The sequence below is a fragment of the Glycine soja genome, chromosome 18 (assembly GCF_004193775.1).
Source record: "Glycine soja cultivar W05 chromosome 18, ASM419377v2, whole genome shotgun sequence".
NCBI lineage: Eukaryota > Viridiplantae > Streptophyta > Magnoliopsida > Fabales > Fabaceae > Glycine > Glycine soja.
In genome coordinates this window covers 16192142-16213297 of record NC_041019.1, presented here as the reverse complement: position 1 = coordinate 16213297, position 21156 = coordinate 16192142, and the positions used below count along the sequence as shown (strand labels likewise).

General features: G+C 30.5%; 1 protein-coding gene across 11 annotated transcripts; it reads left to right on the top strand.

Annotated features, from left to right (window-relative positions):
- The first annotated feature begins 10139 nt into the window (after positions 1 to 10139).
- LOC114394884 (protein IQ-DOMAIN 31-like) lies at positions 10140 to 16087 on the top strand. Of its 11 annotated transcripts, none has more exons than XM_028356558.1 (8): positions 10140 to 10203; positions 10606 to 10693; positions 10824 to 10968; positions 11283 to 11546; positions 12841 to 13029; positions 13247 to 13327; positions 14155 to 15136; positions 15766 to 16087. In XM_028356558.1, the coding sequence occupies exons 3-8, from the start codon at positions 10861 to 10863 to the stop codon at positions 15795 to 15797; spliced, it is 1656 nt and encodes a 551-aa protein (XP_028212359.1). In that variant the 5' UTR covers positions 10140 to 10203; positions 10606 to 10693; positions 10824 to 10860; the 3' UTR covers positions 15798 to 16087. The 11 variants fall into 11 exon arrangements, with proteins under 11 accessions (XP_028212359.1, XP_028212366.1, XP_028212369.1 ...); XM_028356565.1 differs by having other exon boundaries at positions 10143 to 10203; positions 10606 to 10685; XM_028356560.1 differs by having other exon boundaries at positions 10146 to 10164.
- Positions 16088 to 21156: the final 5069 nt, after the last annotated feature.

Here is a 21156-nt window from a genome sequence, read left to right as displayed (position 1 = left end):
AAAATCATAGGGAAACCAGTTAGGGTCACGTTGTTTTGTGAACCATGTGGGATTGACACAGGCTTAAAGGAACACTCAAATCAGGTGTATTTACCCCCAAGGCCTACACTCCGAAGAGTCCGTCAGGGCCTCTCCCTCCTGATTCTGGTCCAACCAAGAAAACATTTTATCACACAGACTCTATCTATGAACTGTACAAAACACATGACTTCTCAATTGTTCTCAAAATAATTTTATCTCGTCGCGCTGGTGATTAAACTCGTCAGGTCCCCTCGGAGGTTTCCATCACAATCCTTGTCGCGCATTAACTCATTGCCCTTAAAGGGTCTTATAGTCATGTGATTTTCCAATCCATAGCTCACAACTCAATGCACACATATATTACAAGTCAATACACACTCAATTTATCTCATACACTCGGTCTCAATCACAATGGTACAATTTCAATTTAATATGTTATCACACCTCATAAATCATATACACTTTACCTATGAATTATGCAATACACACGACTCCTCAATTGTTCTCAAAATAATTTTATCTCACCGCAGTTGTGATTAAATTTGTCGGGTCCCCACAGTAGATCTCTTCACAATACTTGTCACCCTTAAAGGGTTTTATAATTGTGTGATTGCACAGTTTATTGCTCACAACTCAATACACACATCTCAATACACATGTATTTCTCCATTCATCACAAGGTTCAATTTATCACATACTCACAATTTGAAGCACAATTTCATAATCTCAATATAACAATTTATACAAAAGGTTTATCATAATATGGGGAGTAAAACACCTCAAATAATTTCACACAATTATATCAAAATTAATTAATCAAAATCATAGGTGTAAAATAATGAAAACACCAGCAGCACTCAATTTTATCAACCAGTTCGCATCAGGACATCAATATTGTATTTATAATCATAAAGGAAAAATTATAATTCAATAAACATCCCAAAACAAACCCCAATTTAATCTTCTAAGATCCCTACACATGTTCATTCTAACTCCAATTGCGATAAATTCATTCCTTACCTCTAAGCGGGCTCACATGTGTATTCTGACAGCGATATCGGCATCTCTAGCAATTTCCTGAGATTCTTCAAGCTTTTCCTCTGATTTGATCTAATAGGATTTCCAAGCGTTAGAAAGAAAGAAAAGAGATTAAAGCCTTCATTTTGTACTGTCTTCGTGCGATTCACGTTTCTCTCAATGTAAATATTACTTTGCAAGTCCCAACGGTGAGGATGTGCGTAATTGAATTGTAAACCATGTATCAAAATTTCACGATAATCCAACGGTTAATGATTCCAGGATCATAGTTTTACTATGACAGGTTTTGGGTCTCTGCGGGAAAAGAGAAAGCTATAATACGAAGGAAATTTCTCTCAGGTACGACATTATTTTAAAATTTACAACGGTGAGAATGCTATAAATTGAGTTGCGTACGTGGTACTGAAGCATCATGATGATCCAACGGTTAAAGAGTCTGAGATCATCATTTGACTAAGATAGGTATGAGTGTATGAGGGAAAAAATAGAGTTTTGGGAGGGGAAAAGAGAAAACGAAATTGAGAAGAAGAAGAGACATAGAACTTATTATCAGTTTGAAAACTAGCATAACATGTCTCTATTTATAGCTAGGGTTCTCACAACCTATTATTTACTCTATTTATTTATTTTTATTATTTTATAAAAAATGAACTCTATTTTATTTCCTATCAAATGAAATATCTTTTTTTTTCCATCAAATCATTATTTTAATACATATATTCCTCCTTATTTATTTAATTATAAAAACTTCGCCCTTTTCTAAAACTCTATTTTTTAACTAAAAATCTTTTTAATTTATTTACGAAAAATGAGATGTTACATTTGGTATGCTTACATTGGTAAAACATACAATTAAGATTAATATGCCTCAAATTTTGACATCAGCCTTTGGATTTTGCAGCTTCTCAAACTGTTAGTTTTTCTGATATTCAATGTGATGTTCCCGAATTCAAAAGAGATAACTATAAGATGTGGAAGGAGAGAATTTTTCTGCAACTAGGGTAGATGGACATAGACTATGCTATAACGAAAGACGAACCACCTACAATAACAGATGAAAGTAGTCCAGCTGATGTTGTACTATATGAGCGGTGGGAGCGATCCAACTGGCTTAGCTTGATGTTCATTAAGACCAAAATCTCGGCTAGGATATGTGGTTTTGTCGACCAACATGAAAAGGTCCAAGACTTGCTTAAGGCCATTGATGACAAGTTCATCACTTCAGGTAAGGCTTTAGCAAGCACCCTGATCATGAAGTTCTTCTCTCTTCGGCTCACCAGTGTGAAAGGTGTGTGTGAGTACATAATGAAAATGTGAGATATTTCAGCTCAACTTAAGAAATTGGAGGTTGATATGTCTGAGTCCTTCCTGGTGCACTTCATTTTGAACACCCCTTCTGCAGGAATATGGGCCGTTTAAGATTTCCTACAACACACATAAGGACAAATGGTCTATCAATGAATTAATGACCATGTGTGTTCAGGAAGAAGAAAGACTTGTAATGGAGATGGGTGAGAGTGCATTGTTGATAACTGCTTTTGGGAAGAATAAAGCAGCTAAGTCTCAAGCTAATCAGAAGGGGAATGATAAAATACCACCTCAAGCTAATATTAAGAAGGTGACAAAGTGTTTCTTTTGTAAGAAGAAGGGACACATGAAGAAGAATTGCCCTGGATTCCAGAAATGGCTTAAGAAGAAAGGTAAATCAATCTTATTGGTATGTTATGAATCTAATATGGTTAGTGTTAATATAAACACCTGGTGAATTGATTTTGGATCTACTATCCATATTGCAAATTCTTTATAAGGTATGCAAAACCTAAGGAAACCAGTAGGAAGTGAGCAAAACATTTTATCAGGCAATAAGCTAGGCTCACCTATGGAGGTTATTGGAACTTGCATTTTAACTTTAAGTAGTGGATTTATTTTGAAATTAGAAATGACCTTTTATTTACCAAGTTTTTCTCGAAACTTGATTTCTGTTTCTAAACTTGTACCTTTTGGATATTGCTTTAATTTTAAAGACACATCATTTGAGTTATTTTATAATTCTGAATGTGTTGGGAATAATATCTTGTCTGATGGTCTTTATCTTCTTGGTTTACAAAATTACATCACTTATATTTCAATGTATATTCAAACTGGTATTAAAAGGTGTAATATTAATGAGAATTCCTTTATGTTATGGCACCGGAGATTAGGACATATCTCCATTGAGAGGATTAAAAGGTTAGTGAAAGATGGGGTACTCAATACTCTAGACTTTGCTGACTTTAAGACTTGTGTGGACTGCATTAAGGGTAAGCAGACTAACATGTCTAAGAAAGGTGCTAACAGGAGTTCAAGCATATTAGAAATAATTCATACTGATATTTGTTGTTCAGATATGGATGCACGTGTTCAGAAATATTTTATCACCTTTATAGATGATTATTCATGATATATGAATGTTTATTTGCTTCATAACAAAAATGAAGCATTGGATGCCTTCAAAGTCTTTAAGGCTAAAGTTGAGAACCAATGTGGCAAGCAAATAAAAATAGTGAGATCAGATAGAGGTAGAGAATATTATGGCAGATATACTGAGAATGGACAAGCACCTGGTCCTTTTGCAAAGTTTCTTCAAGAACATGAGATTGTTACCCAGTACACTATGCCTTGTTCTCCAAATTAGAATGGTGTGGCAGAAAGAAGGAACCGAACATTATTGGACTTGGTACGGAGTATGCTTAGCAACTCCAATCTTCCTAAATCCTTGTGGGCTGAAGCAATAAAGATGATAGTGTATATATTAAACTATGTTCCAACCAAGGATGTCCAAAGGACACCTTTTGAGTTGTTTAAAGGTTGGAAACCGAGTTTGAAACATATGCGCGTTTGGGGTTGTCCATATGAGGTGAGAATATATAATCCACAAGAAAAGAAACTTGACTCGAGGACTATTAATGGGTATTTCATTGGATATGCCTAAAGGTCTAAAGGTTATAGGTTTTACTGTCCATATCATATTATTAGGATTGTGAAATCAAGAAATGCCAAGTTTCTTAAAAATGACTTGATCAGTGAGAGTAGTCAATTAAGGGACTTAGGTTTTGAAATTGATTATATAGAGTCTCAACCTTCCATATCAAGTGAAAAATTGGTTGTAATTCATACCCCTCAAGTTCAAAGGGATGATGAACAACACATGACTCACATTCCACAACCTGTTGCTGATAATCCAATAGATCATCAAATTCCTGAAAATGATGAGCAACCAGTTGAACAACATGATCCCCAAGAAAATGTTGATGCAACATTAAGAAGGTCTACTAGAGTAAGAAAATCAATTATTCCTAGTTATTATATTGTATATTTGCAAGAATCTGACTATAATATTGGAGCTAAAAATGATCATGGAACTTTTGATCAAGCCATGAGTTGTAAAATGTCAAATTTATGGTATGATGCCATGAAGGATGAGATGAATTCCATGCAGAGTAACAGAGTTTGGAACCTTGTAGAGTTGCCTAATGGGGCAAAGACCATTGGTTGTAAATGAGTCTTTAAGACCAAAAGGGATTCATTAGGCAACATTGAGATATACAAGGCAAGACTCGTTGCTAAGGGATTTACTCAAAAAGAAGAAATCGACTACACAGAGACTTTTTTTCCTGTATCTAAGAAAGATTCTCTTCATATTATCTTGACATTAGTTACTCATTTTGACCTTGAGTTGCAACAAATGGATGTGAAAATAGCCTTTCTTAATGGTGATTTAGAGGAGAAGGTTTATATGAAACAACATGAAGGCTTCTCCTCTAGTAGTGGTGAGCATTTTGTTTGCAAGCTTAATAAATCTATATATGGTTTAAAACAAGCCGCCTGTTAGTGGTACCTTAAGTTTCATGGTATAATTTCTTCAATTGGTTTTGATGAAAACCTCATGGATCAATGCATATACCACAAGGTCAGTGGGAGTAAAATATGTTTTCTTGTTTTATATGTAGATGATATTTTACTTGCAGCCAATTATCGAAGTTTGCTACATGAGGTGAAACAATTTCTCTCTAAGAATTTTGACATGAAAGATATGGGTGATGCATCTTATGTCATCGACATTATGATTCATAGAGATAGACCTCGAGGTATTTTAGGTCTATCACAGGAAACCTATATTAACAAAATTTTAGAGAGATTTCAGATGAAAGATTGTTCACCAAGTGTTGCTCCCATTGCGAAGAGTGATAGGTTTAATTTGAACCAATGCCCAAAGAATAACTTTGAAAGGGAACAAATGAAAAACATTCCTTGTGCTTCAGTTTTTGGAAGCCTCATGTATGTTCATGTGTGCACAAGGCCTAACATTGCTTTTCCAGTTGGAATGTTAGGAAGATATCAGAGTAATTCAGGTATTGACCATTGGAGGGGACCAAAAATTACATGCTTATGTATAGACAAATAGATAATCTAGATGTGATTGGTTATTCAGACTCAGACTTTGCTGGCTATGTTGACTCTCGCAAACCAACATCTGGGTACCATTTCATGATGGCTGGTGGAGCTATTTCGTGGAGGAGTGTTAAGTAGACTTTGACTGCTACTTCTATCATGAAAGCTAAGTTTGTCTCTTATTTTGAGGCTACATCACATGGTGTATGACTTAAGAGTTTCATTTTTGGGTTGAGGATAGTTAATACTATTTCAAGGCCTTTGAGAATTTTCTGTGATAACTCAGTTGTTGTCTTTATGGCTAAGAATAACAAAAGTGGAAGTCGAAGTAAGCACATCAACATTAAGTACTTAGCCATCAGAGAAAGAGTAAAAGATAAGAAAGTAGTTATTGAGTATTTAAGCATTAAGTTGATGATTGCTAATCCTTTAACTAAGGGCATGCCATTGTTTAAATTTAAGGATCATGTAGAAAGAATGAGACTTGGTTCCACTTTATGATTGTATCATACATGTTAGACTTGAAACTTTTATATTATGATATTTTCTCATATTTAGGTGCACATTGATTTATTTGAGAAAATTATGTTTTGGACCAAGAATAAACATGGAGTTTATTCATTAAATTTTATTACCACTTTGAGTATATTGCTTGGGAAATTGTGCATATTGTAATACATGGATGACATTACTCGTTATAAGAGGAATTGTCACTATGATTTGTATATTCATTTCTTAAGAAGATTAAGCATTGACATATTTTAATAATTAAGTCAAAACGTTTGGATCAAGTGGGAGAATGTAATAATTTGGTCTGTACGTTTAGGAAAATGAAATGTTCCATTAGTTTTGGAATTGAGAAGCCAAATATTGAATGACTACTAATGGGTGGTAATTACCACTAATGAGTGATAATGATTACTAAATGTATTCTTGATGGTAGAATGTCTATATATAGCACATGTATTTGGTCCATGAGCTCTCTTCTTTTAATTTTCTCTGATACACCATCTACATAGAGATTGAGAGCTTGGAAGAATCAAAATAAGATAACACTTTCATAGTAATGACTGGAGGTACATTTTTTTTTGTTTTTCCGCATTTTATTAATAAACTGTGTTTCATTTTGTAGTTTGTAATATCACAGGTTAAAAATTTTAATCTAACATTTAATCTTTACTTTTATTGAATCTTGTTTTAATTTTCAAACTTTCATATCATGTAATCTAGTCTCTCAAATTTATTAAAAAAAACATGTTTTTATTCTCTAACATTACTCTCAAATTTTTACATTTTTTAACTTCAGTTGTGAAATGAGACTAAAAACATGTGTTTTTTTTTTATATAAAATTCAGAAACTAAATTGTATGATATATAAATGTTTAAAAACTAAAATTAAAATTCAACAAAAATTTAAGGAATAAAATTATATTTAATCCATTTTTAAGTGCTTCTCAACGTTTTTTAGTTGACAAAAGTTTTGTTGTCCATCAACTTTTTGAAATATAATTCAACTTTTCTAATGTTTTCCTGTGATTTTTCAACTTATACAAAGATACTTGTATCATGAGAAAAAGTATCATTATATTATGATTTGTTTGACATGAGGAAATATCTTGGTCGTTGCGATGAAAAATAAGACAAAAACTCTTGCTTATTTTAAGAGTAAATTAACTAAGATATTTTTTTATTATTCTTCTTAATTATCTCCATATTTAATTTAATTAATTAGAGTCAAGTTGTGAATGTTTAAAAAGTTGTTTTTAATAAAAAAATTGTACATTTTTGTAATTCAAATGTTCAAGTACTAGATTATTTGAGTTTTCTTAATTTATAATTTCTCCATTCTTTTACCATTTTTATTTTTACAGAACTATTTGCCATTTTCTGAACCAAGTAATGTGTAATCCAAGTGTTTTAAAAGAGTATTTGAATTGAGTAATATTATTAATCCTTAATTTTTGTTAGGCACGGAAAGGAAAACACGTGAAATCATACTTTAGCCTCTTTAAATTTTTGTTTGTTTAATCTTGGTTCCTCGCGACTATACTACGTTAGAGTCGCACTAGCAATCTAGCATGGTTTGCGTTACGGCCTCGTACGTGCAATTATTCGGGATAACCAAACATTGAGGAATATCACATTAATTAAAAAATTCTCAACAAAAAGACGAAATTAATAGAAAACAAAACGAAAACTACTCCCTCCGTAATCAGTTCCTATACATAAGACCATGTAATCAGTATGGGAAGAAGTTTCTTTCTTTTTTTTTTTTTTTGCGGTAAATACACTTTCTCTCGTATTTTTTTCTGAATCTACATTTGTAATTTAATTCTCAATATATATTACTTAATTTTTTTCTTTTCTGTTTTTTTAATTTAAAATATTATAAAATATAAATATCATCTTCTATAATTTTTTAAATTGATTTTAAAATTACTTATTTATTAAATTAAATTTTATAATTTTTTTTAAAAAATATACAGAAAAAAATAAAAAAATAGGATAAAATTGGAGTATAATTTTTTTTGTTACTTTATTTTTTTTGTTAGATTGTTTATTAAAAAAATAAAAAAATTAGTTAATAGTATTAAAATAAACTAAAAAATATAATAAAAATAATTGATACATCTATCTTAGCATAAAATTTCAAAAAGTAGTATTGGTTATATTGAAAATTTTAAATATTTGAAAAATAAATAAAAAGAAGAGAGAAAGTCCCAAATAGTATATATTGAGAATTAAATTATAAAATAATGTAGATTAAAAAAAAAACAGAAAAAAACCTATAGAAACACATTATTGGGGTGTGGGGGCTAATTTTTTTTAATATATAATTTTTATTAACCTAACCGTTCAATTTTAATGAAATTTTGTATATATGAAGAAATTTTTAATCAAAGATAAATTTTAAAAACATAATATCCAATTGAAGGTTATTGAATATTGTAGTAATTGATCAAAATTATTAATATAATTTAATTTATATATATATATATATATATATATATATATATGATAAAAAACCAATTACTCATGTCATCAAAATTAAAAAAAATGATTAATTTAATTATTTGAATTAAATTTATAACTTTTTTTTTAAAATTATCATTATTATTAATATTCTTTTCTTTCTCCTACTCCCTTCCTCTGTTTTAACTTATTAAAAAATAAATTTGTTACAGAATATATATCATTTTATACAATCAGTATCGCATTAAATATTTTCTTGAAGACTATTCTTAATTAATAATTAACATGGTGCCTATTTGTTTTAAGTTAACTACATTAAAATAATACTTTCAACAGCTCTCTCTTAAAAAATTATAAAATACTAAAATAGAATTATTTTATCAAAATATAATTAAGGAATAAATACGTAATATTTGAGTACCCAATTATTTTACAGTATAATATAATTAATTTTAAATAATTAAAATAATATTTATATTTAAATTTATTTAATTATAAATTTTAAATTGAAACGTTATACCACAGAAACAAATTTGTATCTTTATCAACACATATAGAGAATTTAAAATGCCTTGTATTGAAAATTCAAAACCTGCAATAATTTTAGTAACAGGACTAAAATTAAAATACCTAGGAGTTGAAAATGGATTCATTTCTAACGGCGGTGCAGTGGCTGACTGGCTGTGGCTTCTTTTATACTAAATAAATTATTAATTATTAATATTGTATGTATTCATCATTGCAACATGACAAAAGACACCTCACTTTTGAAATGACAAATGATTAGATGAATTTCAATTAGCATAACGCACTAACCAGTCATCTTTATATGATAATGAAATGAGTTTTTAAACTTTGCATATTCTTATCTAATTATAAATTATTATAAATGATCAATTTATTAATTTTTACATTAATTATTTTATTAGAAATATTTTTTTATAACTTCTGATTTATTAATTTGTAAAATTTATTTGTTTTGACAGCGCATAAAAATTAGACTCTATAAATATACTAAACATAAAATTCTGAACACTCATTTTGAGATTATAAGTTAGTAGATTAGTTTTTCTATTGATAAAAATTAAAAATAATTTTGTAACATGAAACACAATTTTAACTATTAAAAGAATTCATTTTTTTTAAAAAATAAAGAATACAAATACCAATGTTTATGATAGTAAGGTAATTACGTCTTTTGAATATGTATTCAGAAATATAATTTCTAAATCTATATGCATCTATTAAAAAAACAAAATCCAATCTCTTAAATGGATAATGTGCCTTAAATTAGGAGAGGTGGTGTTCATATACTCTTCCCAATTTTTTATAATTATTGTGTAAGAAAAAAAAATTATTTTAAAAAAATTATTATTTTAACTTTTTAATATAATATTAATTATTATTTTTATTTATATCTCTTATAATATTAATAATAATAAAAAATTTATAAATGAATTAATAATGATATAAGATTAATTTTATAAAATTATTTATTTATTTATTTATTTTTGTATTATATAAAATAACGATAATTATTTTATTAAGCAACAAGTAATAATTTCCACAACATTATTTTCTACATTTATTTCTGTATCCGGGACCAAAAGACATAGCAGAATATAGAATAAGAATATTGATAAAAATAAAACGTGGATCTATTTGCTTGCTTCAGATTTGAGACATGAAACCTCGAGGGAGGTATCTTTCAGTTGTATTCCAGAGCGTCTCTTGAATTCCGTAGTACACTGTCACTTCTGTCTGTTCCTTAATGACTTGCCACGTTGTTTATTTATCTCTTTATTTTCCTTCTAAGTTTCAAAGTTTTCTTCTCACACATCATTCATTCCTCAAATGTTATGACAGTTATGTTTTATGTTATGTTCATGCATTCCACCACTTCATAACTTGTTCTCTGGACCTGTTCCTTTCCTTCTTGTTGGCATCAAACGTTTGTGTTTTTCCTAGTTTCACTGTTCTCTTATAGTAAAGCGTGCACCTTGAAGGTGACTCTTGTTTGGCATTGTGCACAAGAAGAACCATTTCTGCTTCTCTTCGACTTCTACTTCTTGTCCTTATTAGTAGAAAATAGGAACTGAAGATTTTTTTTTTTAAACTCCTTGTGGTAATTTTTCTGTGCAGATTTGAGACGGTTTAAATTGGAGTCTTGGGGATAATAATAACATGTTACCTTATATGTGAGAAGAAATTACAATGTGCTGGTGCTAGTGTAATTAATTTTTTTATTCTGATTTTATATTTCTGGTTCTTGGTCTTTACATGGTCGAATTAAATGTCTGTATGGTTTTTCTGAAAATTTTCTAATTAAGATGTAATTGAGTTTCTGTTGTATTTTGCAGGTTTTGATATTTGAGTTCGGTGCGTTCTGAATTATTTATGTTTGGCGACATGGGAAGACAAAGTCCTGGAAAATGGATCAGAAACTTACTTCTGGGGAAGAAATCATCATCAAAGTCTAAGTCTTCAAGAGAGAAAGATATTTATGTAAGTTTCTTTTTTGGCTTTTGTGATTGGAATCAGTTTCTGTTTAGGATTCATTATACTCAATGTCTGTATTATAAAAGAGATTGTGAAGGACAAAATCTTTAACTGGTGAAAATTTACCTGCACCATTAAAGTGCATACATTTGTTATTTTATCCACATTATGGATCGTATGTCTAAATGCCTAAAGTGCAAAATTTTCCTGAAATAAATAAATATATATATATATATATATATATAGATTTACTATTCTGTTGTTTGTTGGCTGTAAATGTAACTCTAAGTTGTAGTTGTGATTTCAATTCTGTTGTAAAGAAACCTTCAAGTAACAAGGATGTTCTGGTGGTGTCTTCCGAGACATCCATGTCTACTCCAACATCTGGAGCCAATGCTATTAAAGGAGTGCTATCAGAAAAGGAAGTAGTTAGTGTATCATCAAATGATGGGGTAATTCTTTCAATTGAAGACAAACAGGACAAAGCACAATCACTCGCTAATATTGGTTCTGGGGACCATCATGAAAAAATCGGGCAAATAGAAGCAGCTATAATAGTTCAGGCTGCTATTAGAGGCTATCAGGTATTCACATCTTATATATACACAATGTCCTTTGGAAGTTATGTTCACTACCAAATTTCTAAATTGTACATTATAGTTATTTTCTATTTGTACAAATTATTAGGGAAACCCTTTTATTTTAGCAATAGTTGTGACCACTTTCTTCTGGACCATGTCTTGGGTGCTTAATGTTTATTAGTTTGTCTTTGCTGTACTTGAACCTCTTAGATATTTCATCATGAAGGAAAATGATCTCTGTTTAACAATCTTCTGTCAACTGTAATTTTTGAATTTTACAATTGGGTTTTTATTCTGTTGTTCTGCAACTTACAGAAGATAGAGTATATCGACAACTTGGTTTGCTTCTCCTTGGAATTGAAGACCTTTGAGAAATAAATGTTAACGTAGCTTTTTATTGTTAATATTTTTTATGGTGGTAACTGAATTCAGCACTGATTTGTATTTAATGCTTCTGATTACTTATCATGACTCCCGAGAGTATTCTTTCAAAAGATTAAGTATAGATATGAGTTACATCCTGTTTCTTGAGCTGGGATCGACTTGGATCGAAATTGTAATACCTATGATATTACACATTCTTTTGTTCAAGAGTTCATCCTCGGAAATAGCAGAAAAAATATATACAGTGATCATGATGTATGACTGCGAGTGGACTTCCTGCTTGTGATTTGTTTGTATGAAATTGAATAAACTAACAATTTGAACTTTTATAATGAGGCTAGCATATTCAGCCACATCATATTCTATATTTTATAGAATTTCGTGTATATATTCAGTTGTACTTGTATCACATATCGATATCACATATCGAAGCTGTGTTTCATGGGTATAGAAAATATGGTAAAAAATAATCAGCATATGTTTTTTGGTTTTTAATTTTTTTGTAACTCTTAATCTTTAATCTTAGATATTAAACAGGATTAAATATAGCAATGTAGCTGATACCTGTTGAATTAGCTCATGCATCTCAGTTATGATTATTTAGAGAACCTTGAACGCATTACATGTGTTAGAAATGTTGACAGATACTAACACATCTGCAGTCATTTCAGTTTTAAAAGTTTAGATTCTCAGTTGAAAAATATGTGTATGGCCTTGTCTGTTCAACATTTCATTAATGCATTATTATTTGGATTTTGGAATTCTTCCTAAATATATCTGGTGTGCTTTGATCTTTAATTTATAAACTATCACTGCAAAGTGCAAATTTCATAAACACTGATTCCTCATCTGGAAGTTTGTATGCCTATGGTTCATGAATGCATAAAGTGATTCCTATATTGCTGAATTGAAGGCGCGTGGGACATTTAAAACTCTCAAAAGTGTCATACCACTGCAAGCTTATATTCGTGGCCTGTTGGTTCGACGACAAGCTGTTTCTGCTTTATATTGTGTGCAGTCAATAGTTAAATTTCAAGCATTGGCTCGTGGGTACAAGGTTAGGCACTCCGATGTTGGGCTTGCAGTCCAGAAAATTTTTAAGGTAAAAGTACTTGAACTAATGCTACCAACACAATCATCTGTTGTTCATTTTACATAATTTTTTTGAATAGACATGTTAGAGGTTTTTCATTTAATCAATATTGAAAGATTTATGCTTCATATCACATAGCATTGATGAGAAGCTGAATTTCACCAGTTACTTTCCTCTTCTCCTTTTATGCAGCAGCTAACTGCTTCTGCAATATCTTTTTGCTCAGGATACTAAACTTCCGAATTTTATTGGAGTAGATTCAACCACACAGGCAGGGAAGCTCTCGGATAGTATCTTTATTAACAAGGTAGAAAGTATTCTTGTCTAATGTAAGAGTGTAACTTTGTTCTTGTTTGTACTTTAAATGATATAGCTTATTCAGTTCACTAAAACTAGAATGAAGATGCTATTATCAACTAATATTTTTACTGTCCATGAAGGATTGTTGCCTTAATAAATTGTAAGGTTGGTTCTCTTGCTACTAGCCTAGATCTGTTTCATTTTGAGTTTGCTGTAATAGTATATATTGCCTTAAACAAGGACAAAATAAGCACACATTTTTAGGCTTTTTTTTCCCATGTTATATGATGGACATTTACTACCTCTTTGTCTATTGATCATATTTCTAGAATCATCATCACGTTTCACACCACATTTTATTTTCATTATTTGCTTCAGTTCAAGTTGTTCGCCTTCCTCTTGTCATATCTGTTGTATTCTCGGAATTCCTGTTTTTTACATGCTTTGTGAAGCCTGGCAATAATGTGCACCAAAAATTTCTTGGTATTACATATGACTAGTTGTTTTTGGATATTGAAATGACAAATGGCATGTTGTATGTATTAATTGTAAGTTTATACCTCAGCATCTTACAGGTCAATTACTAAAGTCATACATACAATTATTTATTAAAATGAATTATATTGATTGTAACAAAAAGAAATGGTGCCTGATTGATTCTAAATTGTTAACCCTTAGCATTTCATAGGTCAATCACTAAACTCATTTACCGATATCCTTTATGAATTATGAATATGAATTGTATAACTAAGGTTGGGAGAAGGATATTTTCCTACTCTTGTCCATTTTTCCTCACTTTAGATCATAACTTAGAGTACATATTATCCCTTTCAGCTTCAGGCTTCATCACCCTCTTCTGTTTCTCCAAATCTCAAATATAATGCTGGTGAACCTAACTTGGCTTGGGAGTGGCTTGATCGCTGGACGAAATCACACTTTTGGGTACCTCTTCGAGAAGCGCGGAAACCTGATTCAATGTCTGATAAGAAAAATGGAAGTTGTCAAATAGTTGAAACTAACAAGGGTCAAGTTAAAAGAAATGCCAGGAAAGCACCTTCTGTGAGGGCTGGTGATGATTCAGTTTCAGATTCTAACAAACATAAATGCTATCCGAAAAAGGATTCAAACCTCCCATTGCATTCAGCCAAGGAACATCCACAAAAGGATCTTGAGAAAAGGAGTTCTAAAAAACCTCAAATTCAGAATGGTTTTGATAAATCCGAGGTTGCTAATAAGAAAAGAACACACATCACAAGAACAGTTTCAGATCATACAACAGTCACTGATGTTCAAGAGGATGATGCTGGTGCTCCTTCAAAGAAGTTGGAAGGTTTGGCAGTGTCAGAGTCAAAACAGTCTGATCTTGAAAAAAGTTTAGGACAGCAAACAGAAGAGCATGATACTAATGAGTCATGTAACGATACTAATGCTCCCTTGCAGTCTAGCTTGGTGAATGGTAAAGATGGAGAATTCATTGAGGACTTGAATAATGTAAATTCAAAGAATTTCCAGAGAAGAGCTTCCCTGCCAGCTAATTTTGCAGATCATGAAAATCTGTTACATAATAACACTCCAAGACGCCCTAGTTATATGGCTCCCACTGAATCTACAAAAGCTAAGCTAAGAGGACATGAACAAGGCTCTCCAAGGTCTGTTAGCGATTTGGCGGACGTAAGTAGTATAACCAGGCGGCTTTCACTTTCGTCTTCGCTTAATGGCAAGCTAGGTTCATTCCCTCCATGGTCAGATAGATTGGCTGCCTTGAGCAACAAGATAAGGACCAACAGATCTCTATCATCTTCAAAGGATGGCACTGGTAAGAATATAGGATTTTGCACCTTTTTGCTTTTTCATCTATTCACGAGATAAACATTTGGTTTTAATCTTTTTTAATCATTTCAATTGATTGTGAATTTGTAACAAATGCTTTTGGAAATACAATTACAATGCTTAGACACATGCATTCATCTACAGTAATACATGCTCAACACACACACACACACAAAATTGGTCTTGTCATGCATGCTTATTTCTAGTGTGATTCAGAATTTTGGCAACTTGTTTTAAAATGATTTTTTTTATCAACTGAGAACTGTTCTCATTTTAAAACCATGCACAAATGATCAAGATTAAAAGTTATTTAACGGTCATATGATCACTTTAAAAAACTATGGGTATTTTTCTTTTAATCTTGACCATTCAAGTAGAATCTAATGATCTATATTTGTAGTTTTCATTTCTCACAATATAAAGTGTTATTATGTTATGTGCTCATTTTATTTTTTTATTTTATCTGTCCCATGTACTTGAAATCAATACAAACAGTTGCTTTATTTTCTCTTTATCCCTGAATGATCGATGTGGACTCCTTAAAATAGTAGTGAACTCTTCTTGAAGTTTTACTTTTTCCATTTACCACTATTATGTGGATATTATCAATTTCAGATAAATTGATCCAACCTAAGTGGAGAAGGTGACATTGCATAATCTTTCAGATCAAAGATGCTGCAAGGAGGTACAATTAATAGAGTGAACTATATGCTGACTTTGCCTTTCTTTACTTATCATTATTATTTATGATCATAAATATATGGATGGATATATCGTGTAATCAGGGTCTGTGACCGTGTATCAAATTTATTTTACTTAATTTGTTGGTGCGTATATATGAACGGATCTCAGCTCTTGCATTGGTTTCTCTGCTTAGTGTTTTGTACTCCTCAAACAATTGTTTCAAGGAATGCGATAATTTCAGATTTTGATAAAACTTTCGGATCAAACATGTAATCTGTAATGTTGTCACAGGTAGAGTAGCAATATGATTGGTTAAAATTTCTTAAAATAATCAGTTTTAGTGGGTCTTATTATTAAATCAAGAGAGAAAATTATTAAATGATATGTGATATTAGAATATACATACTCTGATAGATTTATTTTTCTTAGGACAGACTGTTGACTTAAGTTAGTACGAGCTTGTAATCATTTAATGATTGGGTTGAATAATACTCTCTCTCTCTTTAATCTCAAATCTCTCTCTCAATATCAAACTCTTATCATGTGTAAACTATGAAAATTGATGATTTCCAAAAAAATTTCAACCAATCACAAAGACTATTAGAGAAAGTTTAGCATTTCTCAAAATCTAAATATTGCGTGAGATCGATCTCAAGGTAGCTCTGATACCATGCTGAATCTAGAGGATTCAAGAGAGAGGCAAAGTGCTCCTCTATTTTATTAATCTGAAAATGAATGAAAAATTACAGAGCGCCACATATAACATCCTTTATATACAACTCAATACAAAGTGATTTGATGTAATCGTCTATCTAATAGTACTAATGTCATAAAAGCTAGATTGATCTTAATAGATACTTTGAGCCTATTGTCATTGACGAACAATTAGTTGGGAAGAAAAATCCCTTACTCTTGGATAACTCTTTTTTCCTTTTTCCTAAGATACGGAATTGAAACATTTGAATCAGTTTCTATCGGCCCGTCACCATGTAGAATGGGTTTTGGTAAACTCAAACAAGAAAACCAATTAATGAGAAAGTTGATAAAGTTCATGCATATATTTTAAAAACAACTAAGGATTAGATTATTGGTTTTTCTTACCAAATTTACATAACTTGACATTATATGTTCAAAAAAGTTGGAATTTAACCTTAATCATACTTGTTATCTTAAGTTCACTATGTCTTTGGAGGTTTTGTCCACTTCGGTACTGGTATATATGAGTCTCTCATTTTTCCCCCTTAAAAAACACCTCGGAGATTTGAGGAGCAAATATGTTTATAAATTACCTTGATCATGATTAATGCGGGACTTTAAAGTGTACCAGAACAATAGCCTCTTGATCGAGGCTAAAGACCTTTTTCAGAGTGCCTGTTAGCTTTCATGTATGGCTTAGGCTTACGTCCTTGCTTAGCATAGATGACGCCATTATTTCGACTTTTAGTCCAGTACATCGCTCGGAGTATTGTTTGCTGTGCCTCTAGTTGGAGTTTTGTCCTTAAAAGTTACTTTGAAAAGTTGAGGAATAAAGGTATTTATAAACTACCATTAACCATCACTCCTAAGCAGTGCAAAACTTTGAAGTATACTGAAACAGTCCGTAAGGGTCTTACCTATATGATCCTAATAGATAAGGCTTTATGCAATTTATAACACTATTCAATATATAACTACAAAGTTAAGTTCTAAAACTGGAGGTCATTCACATTAGGTAATCTTGCTAAATTAATCTCTAAGATAATATATTATTTAGAAATGAACTCACATTTTCTTGAGATTTTTTGTTGGGATAAGTACTAGATTTCACTGTAATAAAATCCATTAGGGTCATTAGGGTCAGTCTAATAGTATGTGTTTGGATGAGCGATGACGACACTCATTTTGAATTAAAATAATTTTGTAAAATTTATTTTAAAGTGATATATGATTTATGTTTGGTTATTTTTAATATAAAATTAAGTTAGAAATAAAACATGACATAAAATTTTGAATGTAACACATAAGTTACGTGCTCAAAGTTATTTCAACTTAAAATTAATTTTGGAATAAGAATCAATTTTAATTTATTCTCTAACAAAATTAAATATGTGAAAAAACACTTAAAATCAATTCTAGACAAAATGAATACTCCAAAGTGAAACCAAACAAACTAGTAGTGTAAGGCTTGAATAATTTATGTGAAGTGATAGGTTAGAACTTCATTATTGTTATTGTACTAGTACCAAAAAAATTCTCGTTCATAATGATGATTTTAAAATCTTAAAATTATCACTTATCACTATGATTGAGAAAAGAATATATTATATTTTTTGGTTTTTCGACTTCTCATGAGATTAATTCACTTTTTGCATGATTTTAGCTTTGTTTATAATTCTTTTTATTGAACATTAGTTAAATTCTATAGATTTTATGTAGATAAATATAGTAGAATTTGTTTCACATACAGAATTAATTAAAAGGGGTTCAAAATTATCATCCAAATTTGAAAACGATCATTGTTTTTAAAAAAGATAATTTTAACTCAAATTTAAGAGTTAAATGATTCAAATGAATATTTTAAAAGATAAAAATTAAAATAAATTTTATTACAAAGATAAAACTAAAATATGTTTTAAATTTCTAATAAATTAATGAATTTTATTTTAGGATTCTCAATTTTTTTCCTATGTGTTAGATTTTTTATATATTAAAATTTTTATTTTAAACTCCTGGTGTCACTCAAACAATGATGTTGGAAACTAAAAAACTGTCGGTAGTTATTTAATAGATTAAATTTTAACTAAACTAGAATCAATTAAAGAAAAAAATACAAGCACACACATTATAGGATTTTTTTTTGGCTATGCACCTTCTCTCCCCAACAAATTCCCAGAATACACTACTTTAAAATTTTTTTCCCACAATACACTTGTTTTGCATCCAGATCGGGTTTGGCCACTCCGACTTCCGTGCGAGTTTTTTTTTAATTTAAATTATTAAAAAATATAAATATTTTATTATATAAAAATATTTTTAATTGGTTTTAAAATTACTTTTTTATTAAATTAATTTTTTTAATTTTGTTTTTAATTTTTTTTAAAGAGAAATATACAGATAAAGAAAAATGAAAAAATTGGATAAAATTATAATACAATTTTTTAGTTAGGTTGTATGTGATTTTGTAGTTAAATTTATGTGCCGTTGATATTTTTTGTTATGTTCGTTAATTAAAAATAAGAAAATTAGTTAGTAGTATTAAAACAGATTAAAAAACACTGAAAAAATAATTGATACATTTATCTTATACAATAGACAAAATTTAAAAGTGTAATAATTGAGATGATAGCCGAGAATAATGAAACATATTAAAAAATATAATTACAACACAAATATGACAAAACTCATGATAATCTGAAATATGTTGTGCATGATACATGTCTTCTCCTATCTCGGTCACTGGTTTGTTAAAAATAGCCAAAATTTCTATTGAACAGAATCGTTTCCAATAGTTGGATTGTGTTAACACCTTTAGCACGTCTTCGTCATTTTTCATTTTTGTTATTTCATATTCAATTAAATTTTCTGAATACTTAACATAATCTGGTTGTTGAAAGAATAATCTTCTGACCAATTGTGATTCGTGAATTCCATAAGGGGGAACTCCTATAGGTGCAACTTGCTTGATTAAATCCTTGAGTTTGTCCATGCTACATCCCAAAGGAATGCCAAATCTTATTGGATTTGTTCCAATAAAGAAGTAACCCAATTTGCATGTAATTAATGCAGCTTACGTCCATGATGATTTTCAGAGTGAAAAAAGAGATTATGAGTGCAAATTTGTAGAGTGTTGCCAATTTGGACTATGATTTTTCCCATGTAATTAATGCAGCGGACATTCATGATGATTTTCAGAGTGAAAAAAGAGATTATGAGTTGTCCATTTCATGTCAGTTTTGCTGGTGAGACATTTAATTTTTAGAGACGTGTGCAAATTGTAGAGTGTTGTCAATTTGGAGCAATAATTTTTCCCTTGTAATTAATGCAACAGACGTCCATTATAATTTTCAAAGTGAAAAAAGAGATTATGAGTTGTTCATTTCATGTCAGTTTTGCTGGTGAAACATTTAATTTTTAGAGATGTGTGCAAATTGCAGAGTGTTCAATTTGGAGCAGTAATTTTTCCCTTGTAATTAATGCAGCAGACGTCCATTATAATTTTCAAAGTGAAAAAAGAGATTATGAGTTGTTCATTTTATGTCAGTTTTGCTGGTGAGACATTTAATTTTTTGGAACAATGTAGTGTAAATTGCAAAGTGTTGTGAATTTTGACAGTTATGTTACCATGCCACCTACTGCAGTAAAAGTGGGTAAATTAAAAATTGCTAACTTAGATTTAAACAAAAAATTTATTTTATTATGTAAAGTGATAACTAAACACGGACATAAGACACTACATGAAAACCTCAAAGCAAAAATAACTAAGACATGAATGATTCATAGATTACCAATCCCGTTTGAATATTGTTTCGTGGGATGCAGATATGTTACTTTCTTCGGGCCTGGAAGAGGAGTCAGTATCACTATCATGGTTTTTGACCTAACAAGTCTCGTATTGATCTGATAAGTCCTCAAGATTAGAGGTTGAGCCATGTTGGTTGCTTGATGAGTTATTATTGTCACAGATTAAAACAAATAACTCCACAAATGGTAGTGATGGGTTGTTGTAAAAAATGTTGAACATTTTTTAACATCAACATCATCTCGCAAAATAAAAGATGTGTACATATAACGTTTTCTTGACTCAAATATAGGGCACCGAAAGTGGAGATGTTGGATATGTTGTTGTGGTTCAATGTTTAGTTTTTGGTGAACAAGTTCAAGCAATTGTGTAAAGGTTATAACCTTGTTGACCATGAAAGTTTTTATGTTGTTACTAACGAAGGTGGTGCCCTCATTAGTGTTGCAGATTTGGCTGTTGTAGTGATACAAACATATGCAGTTGGGTGATACATTGTGGTAGAGATTGAGATGAAAATTTGAAAGTGTTACGAATGTCTTTAGCTGTAGTGGTATTCATAGAATTTGGTTGTAGTTGAGTGAGTCACTAGTTAACTGTGCATTTAGATGAACGGGTAAATGAACACTTAGGCATATTTGCAAGGGTCCATAATATGCAAATTGCAGAGTGTTGCTGGTGAGGCATTTAATTTTTTAGAGACGTTTGCAAATTGCAGAGTGTTGTCAATTTGGACTGTGATTTATCCCTGGTAATTGATGGAGCAAAACTCCATTATAATTTTCAGAGTGAATTTTTTTTTTTTGAGTTGTCCATCTCATGTCAGT

Bases quoted from the DNA above. Each gene is read 5' to 3' on its own strand.
- LOC114394884 (XM_028356558.1), top strand. From the start codon at position 10,861: ATGTTTGGCGACATGGGAAGACAAAGTCCTGGAAAATGGATCAGAAAC. The intron at 10,969-11,282 runs GTAAGTTTCTTT...TCTGTTGTAAAG, and splicing joins CAAGAGAGAAAGATATTTAT to AAACCTTCAAGTAACAAGGA. The intron at 13,328-14,154 runs GTAGAAAGTATT...TATCCCTTTCAG, and splicing joins ATAGTATCTTTATTAACAAG to CTTCAGGCTTCATCACCCTC.